Below are 5,988 nucleotides of genomic sequence, written 5' to 3' on the forward strand. Positions count from 1 at the left end.
CGGCTATTGAACCCTAGTCTCGATTATAAATTGGATTACAGTTTTGACTATAGCCTCGAATATAGAGACTGTAGTTTCTACTATAGACTGTTTAATAGTCTGGACTATAAACTATTCTATAGTCTCGAGTATAGACTGTTTTATAGTCTCGACTGTAGACTGTTCTATAGTTTCGACTACAAACTGTTTTATAGTCTCGACTATAGACCGTTCTATAGTCTTTATTGGACTATAGACTGTTTTATAGTCTCCACTGGACTATAGACTGTTCTACAGTCTGGACTATAGATTATACTATAGTCTGGACTATAGACTGTACTATAGACTGTACTATAGTCTGGACTATACACTGTACTATAGTTTGTACTATGGACTATTCTATACTCTCGATTATAGACTACTCTATAGCCTGGACTATAGACTGTTCTGTAGTCTGGACTATAAACTGTTCTATAGTCTGGACTATAAACTGTTCTATAGTCTGGACTATAGACTGTTCTATAGTCTGGATTATAGACTGTTCTATAGTCTGGACTATAGACTGTTCTATAGTCTGGACTATAGGCTGTTCTATAGTCTGGACTATAGACTGTTCTATAGTCTGGACTATAGACTGTTCTATAGTCTGGACTATAGACCGTTCTATAGTCTGGACTATAGACTGTTCTATAGTCTGGACCATAGACTGTTCTATAGTCTGGACTATAGTCTGGACTATAGACTGGACTATAGACTGGACTATAGACTGGACTAAAGACTGGACTATAGACTGGACTATAGACTGTTCTATAGTCTGAACTATAGACTGTTCTATAGTCTGGACTATAGACTGTTCTATAGTCTGGACTATAGACTGTTCTATAGTCTGGACTATAGACTGTTCTATAGTCTGGACCATAGACTGTTCTATGGTCTGCACTATAGACTGTTCTATAGTCTGGACTATAGACTGTTCTATAGTCTGGACTATAGACTGTTTTATAGTCTGGACTATAGACTGTTCTATAGTCTGGACTATAGACTGTTATATAGTCTGGACTATAGACTGTTCTATAGTCGGGAATATTGACTGTTCTATAGTCTAGACTATAGACTGTTATGTAGTCTGGACTATAGACTGTTCTATAGTCGGGAATATTGACTGTTCTATAGTCTAGACTATAGTGTTGACTATAGTATCGTCCTGACTATAGAAAAGACTACTACCTATCTCGTCTATAGTCTTGACTATAAAAAATTATTTCTATTTTTTTTCCTAATAAATACTAATTTCACATTTCTTATCCACTTTTTAGGTTTCCTTTGCAGATGTGGCGGTTTATATTGTGCTGTCCATCGATACAGCGATAAGCACAATTGTACATTTGATTATCGGGAACATGGAGCCCAAGAAATTAGACGCAATAATCCGGTAGTAGTTGGCGAAAAAATACAAAAAATTTGAACTTTTGTGCCATCAACATTAAACAACTTTATAATAATATAATCTTATACATAAATCTATATATAAATATAAAAAACAACTTATAAATATTAAATATAAATACAAAAAAAAACCTTTAATAATAATATAAATATATAAATAATATTAAAAACCAGAAAAAAACTAATTTAAATATAAAAAAAAACTGAAAAAAATCTAAAAAAAAAAATGTAAACATAATACAACAAAAAATAAGCAGAGAAGTTTTTAAAAAAGCCAATTACAACCAAAAAAAAATAATAAAAAAAAGAAAACAATATTTTACTTTTTGTTCGAAACAACAACTAACTTTTTTCCAAACCACAATGCAATTACAATTTTTTGTTTTTTTTTTTTAAATACACAGCATTTTTTTAAAATAAATTTAAAGGGTATATTTAGCTAAAATAAAGAATTTTTGTATAATTAGATTAAACAGCTTTTTTTCGAAATATATTTAAAGAAAACTACTTATACTTAATTAAAGACTTGGATAAAATAAACAACAACAAAAACCCTTTATTACAAACAAATTCTTTAGAAAAAAACAAAAGAAAATGCTGCTGCAGTTTTTTTAATTAAAGTAAAGAACACTATAAATGCTTTCAAGAAACAAAATTATAAGTTTTTTCTTTAAACAAAAAAAGAGTTTAAGTTAAATTTTAAAAACAACAAATATTAAAACACTTTACTAAGAGCGAGTAATAAACAAAAAAGTAAAATTTTTTTTAAAACTTAAATTAAAAGCAAACAACAATTTACACTTAGTTTATTTAACATCTAATGAGTATTTAAAGATTTAAACAAAAAACTACTACTATTTACTAGGGAATAATTGAAAAAGAATATGAAAATGAAAAAGAAAAACAAAAAATCAATTGCATACAAAAACATTTCTAGTAAATAACAAACAATATTAAACAGCAACCACAAACTAAGAAAACCAACAACTAAAATGCTAAATTTAAAAATAATAAGAAAAAAACAAAAACAAAACCAATTTTTGTGAGTTTGAAAAAGTTAAGGAAAAAAAAACGTAAATATTATTCTATTATTAAAATTAATAACAAGTTTTAAGTAGTAATATTATTAATTAATTAATTATTATAAAAAAAGTAAAGAGAAAAAAGGATTTAAATTTAATTTAAAAACAATTAACAAACAACATACATTTCTAAAACACTACATACACATACACTGATAGAAAGAAAAAAAAAGTTTATTATATTTTGTCTTCAATTTATTGTAATATTTTTGAGTTTTCTTTTTTTTTTCTGGAGAAAAAACTAACTTTTTTGGGGGATTTTTGAGGGTTTGAAGAAAAATATTTACAAAAGATTAATGTGTTTGGGAATTTTATAAAGTTTGTTAAAGATTTTTTCGAGATATAAACATTTTAATAATGAAAACAAAGTTTTAACATTGACTGATATCTCAAAAATCTTTTAGAAAAAGTTTTACAAATTCTTGCTTTTTACAAAAAGGAAATTTCGGGAAGCTTATAGCTTTCATATGAAATTAATGGGTCTATTATGTATCTCGTGTTGCTAGTTGACAGAATGAATGAATTTCAATTCGAATAGAAATTTTCTCCTTTTAACAACTTTGGTATTATGCATTTTCTTTCGTTTTCTAAAGACCTTTTGCGTTCGCCACAAAAATAACAACTTTCAAAAGCTTAAATGCACAATAAACACTCTCGTAAAGCTGTAAAACAAATGGGAATGTCTTCGTCCTTTTTCTTACGTTTGTGGGAATATTTTTTCTTCGATCCTTGCTTCAACAGTTGTAAGCGGATACGTAATTGTAATGCAAACTGTAGGCGTTACAGTTTAAAATTTCTTAAAACTTTTGGCAAAATCTATTTTGACTTTTAAAAGCCTTAACGGTTAAAAAGAAACAACTTTATAAAACCCCTAAAATTAAATTCTTTTATAATTAAAACTCTTAAAATTAACTGATAAAGTTTGTCTTTTTTTTTCTCCCTAAAATGTATGGTATTGTAAGAAAAACAAAATCGAAAAAAAACTGTAAAAAAGAAAAGTCAATTTTCAAATAAAAGCTCTTTTTTGAAAGCCATTTGAAATTTGACTTTTCCAACCACTTTAAAAACATTAATTTTCTTTTTTATTATTTTAATAATAACCCTTTAAAAAAATGCTTTAAAAAGTCTTCTTAATTTTTTTTTATTATTTTACATTTTAATTAAATATTTTGTTTCTTCTGTAGTTTTTTTCTTCCATTTCGTGTTAATTAAATAATAGCCCAAAGCTTTAAGCTTGCTTTACTCTTTACTTTTCATTATATTTTATAATTTGAAATCTTTTCTTTAAAAAAAATTATATTGTTTTTCTCCCTTTTTTTTCTTTTATTATTTTTTTAAGTTTATTTTTAGTTATTATTATTATTAATTTTTTTTTCTTTTTTGTTAACTCTTTATATAAAATATTATATTATATTATTAAATTAACTAGAGCTTGCTTTTTTTTATTTTTTATTATTATTATATTATATTATCTTTTAAATGTTTTATTTTTATTAAAAATATTTTTTAGAATTAATTAAAACAAATATTTAGTAATAATTTCTTGATGAAAAAAGGTTTTTAATTGTTTTTTTGAAATTTTAATTTAAAGAAAGAAAAAAAATATATATATATTAAAGAAAATAAAAGAAAAAAAAATTTAGTTAAAACCACTTTACAAAATAAATAAAACTAAACAAATGTTTGTATTCATTTCAACAACAAAAAAAAAAAAAGAACTAAAATAAAATAAACAAGTGAGTGAGTGTTTGTCTGCTACTCTTAAAAAATTAATCTAAAGCCTTTACTTACTGCTTTAGATAATGGGTTGAGTACCTTGCCCAAGTGTAATACTTTGACCCCAAGTTTTTTGCAATTGCAATCACACGTGTTTTATAGGTGTTTTTTTTACTAACAACTCTGGTCTTTTAATTTTATATTTCATTACAAGTTTAATTTAATATTTTGTTTTTTTATTTTTTTATTTTAGCTTTTTTCCACCACTACATATACATAAATACCTTATAACTACATATGCTTTAAATAAATTCTTTTAATTTTTTTTAGTTACGTTTTATTTTTAATAATATAAATATTAAATTTATATATTTAACTTTTGTTTTTGCAAATATTTAGTGAAATTATATATTTACCTACAATAATAATAATAATATATATTTTTTTGTAATTATAAGTTTAAATAATAAATCACTTTTTTGTGTGTTAAATATTCTTAAAATTTAATTTTACTTGTGTTTAATTTTTTTTCTCTCTCTCTCTCGCTTCTCTTCTAGTTACTTTTTTTCTTAAACAATGTAAAATAATTTAGTAATAATTAATATATATATAATAAACATTTACATATATAATACATATACATCAGTTAATAAGAAGTTAAATAAATTACAAAGAAACAAATTAAACAAAAAAAAAAAAAAAAAAAGAAAATTATTCAAAATTGTTTTAGTTTTTTTTTTACCTCTAATGTTATAAATATTTTAATATTTTTATGTTAAAATTTCAAAACTTTTGTTTACGAAATTTTTATTTTTGCAAATGGAAATGGAAATTGAGAGAAAATACGGATGGAAAATTGGATAATCGTATGGTTCTCTTTTTTTTTAAAATTATTCAAAAAACAAGGAAGTCGCATTAGATGGGGGATGTATTTTTTATGTAAACACATAGAAAAAAAAAGGAAAACAGCTGTTTTTATATTACTTTGTTATTGTTGTATTCCAATCGTGTTATCACAAAGAATATAATTACACGTCTTTCATGTCCGTCAGGCATCCGGCAGAGTATAGTCTAGCCTATATTATAGTGTAGTCTATAGTCTAGTCTATAGTCTAGTCTACAGTCGAGTCTATAGTCTAGTATATAGTCTATAGTCTAGTCTATAGTCTAGTCTATAGTCTAGTCTATAATCTAGTCTAGTCTATAGTCTAGTCTATAGTCTAGTCTATAGTCTAGTCTATAGTCTAGTCTATAGTCTAATCTATAGTCTAGTCTATAGTCTAGTCAATAGTCTAGTCTATAGTCTAGTCTATAGTCTAGTCTATAGTCTAGTCTATAGTCTAGTCTATAGTCTAGTCTAGTTAGTCTATAGTCTAGTCTATAGTCTAGTCTATAGTCTAGTCTATAGTCTAGTCTATAGTCTAGTCTAGTCTAGTCTAGTATAGTCTAGTCTATAGTCTAGTCTATAGTCTAGTCTATAGTCTAGTCTATAGTCGAGTCTATAGTCTAGTCTATAGTCCAGTCTATAGTTAGTCTATAGTCTAGTCTATAGTCTAGTCTGTAGTCTAGTTTATATCCTAGTATATAGTCTAGTATATAGTCTAGGTCTATAGAGTAGTATATAGTCTAGTTTATAGTCTAGCCTATAGTCTAGTTTATAGTCTAGCCTATAGTCTAGTCTACAGTCTAGTCTATAGTCTAGTCTATAGTCTAGTTCTATAGTCTAGTCTATAGTCTAGATCTCCAGCGCGACTTTAATTGCAAT

The 5,988-nt window shown here is 25.5% G+C and overlaps 1 protein-coding gene across 1 annotated transcript in view; it reads left to right on the top strand.

The window, feature by feature from the left end:
- Window positions 1–1,579, top strand: part of LOC119603357 (AN1-type zinc finger protein 5-like) — a 41,617-nt gene extending 40,038 nt beyond the window's left edge. Inside the window, 1 exon segment of the mRNA XM_037955364.1 lies at window positions 1,296–1,579. Within this exon segment, the coding sequence (XP_037811292.1) occupies window positions 1,296–1,444 (149 nt within the window). The 3' untranslated portion in view covers window positions 1,445–1,579.
- Window positions 1,580–5,988: the final 4,409 nt, after the last annotated feature.

Source organism: Lucilia sericata, unplaced genomic scaffold, assembly GCF_015586225.1.
Source record: "Lucilia sericata isolate MDLA Ls3-8-SP2 unplaced genomic scaffold, ASM1558622v1 Contig000296F_arrow, whole genome shotgun sequence".
Classification (NCBI taxonomy): Eukaryota; Metazoa; Arthropoda; class Insecta; order Diptera; family Calliphoridae; genus Lucilia; species Lucilia sericata.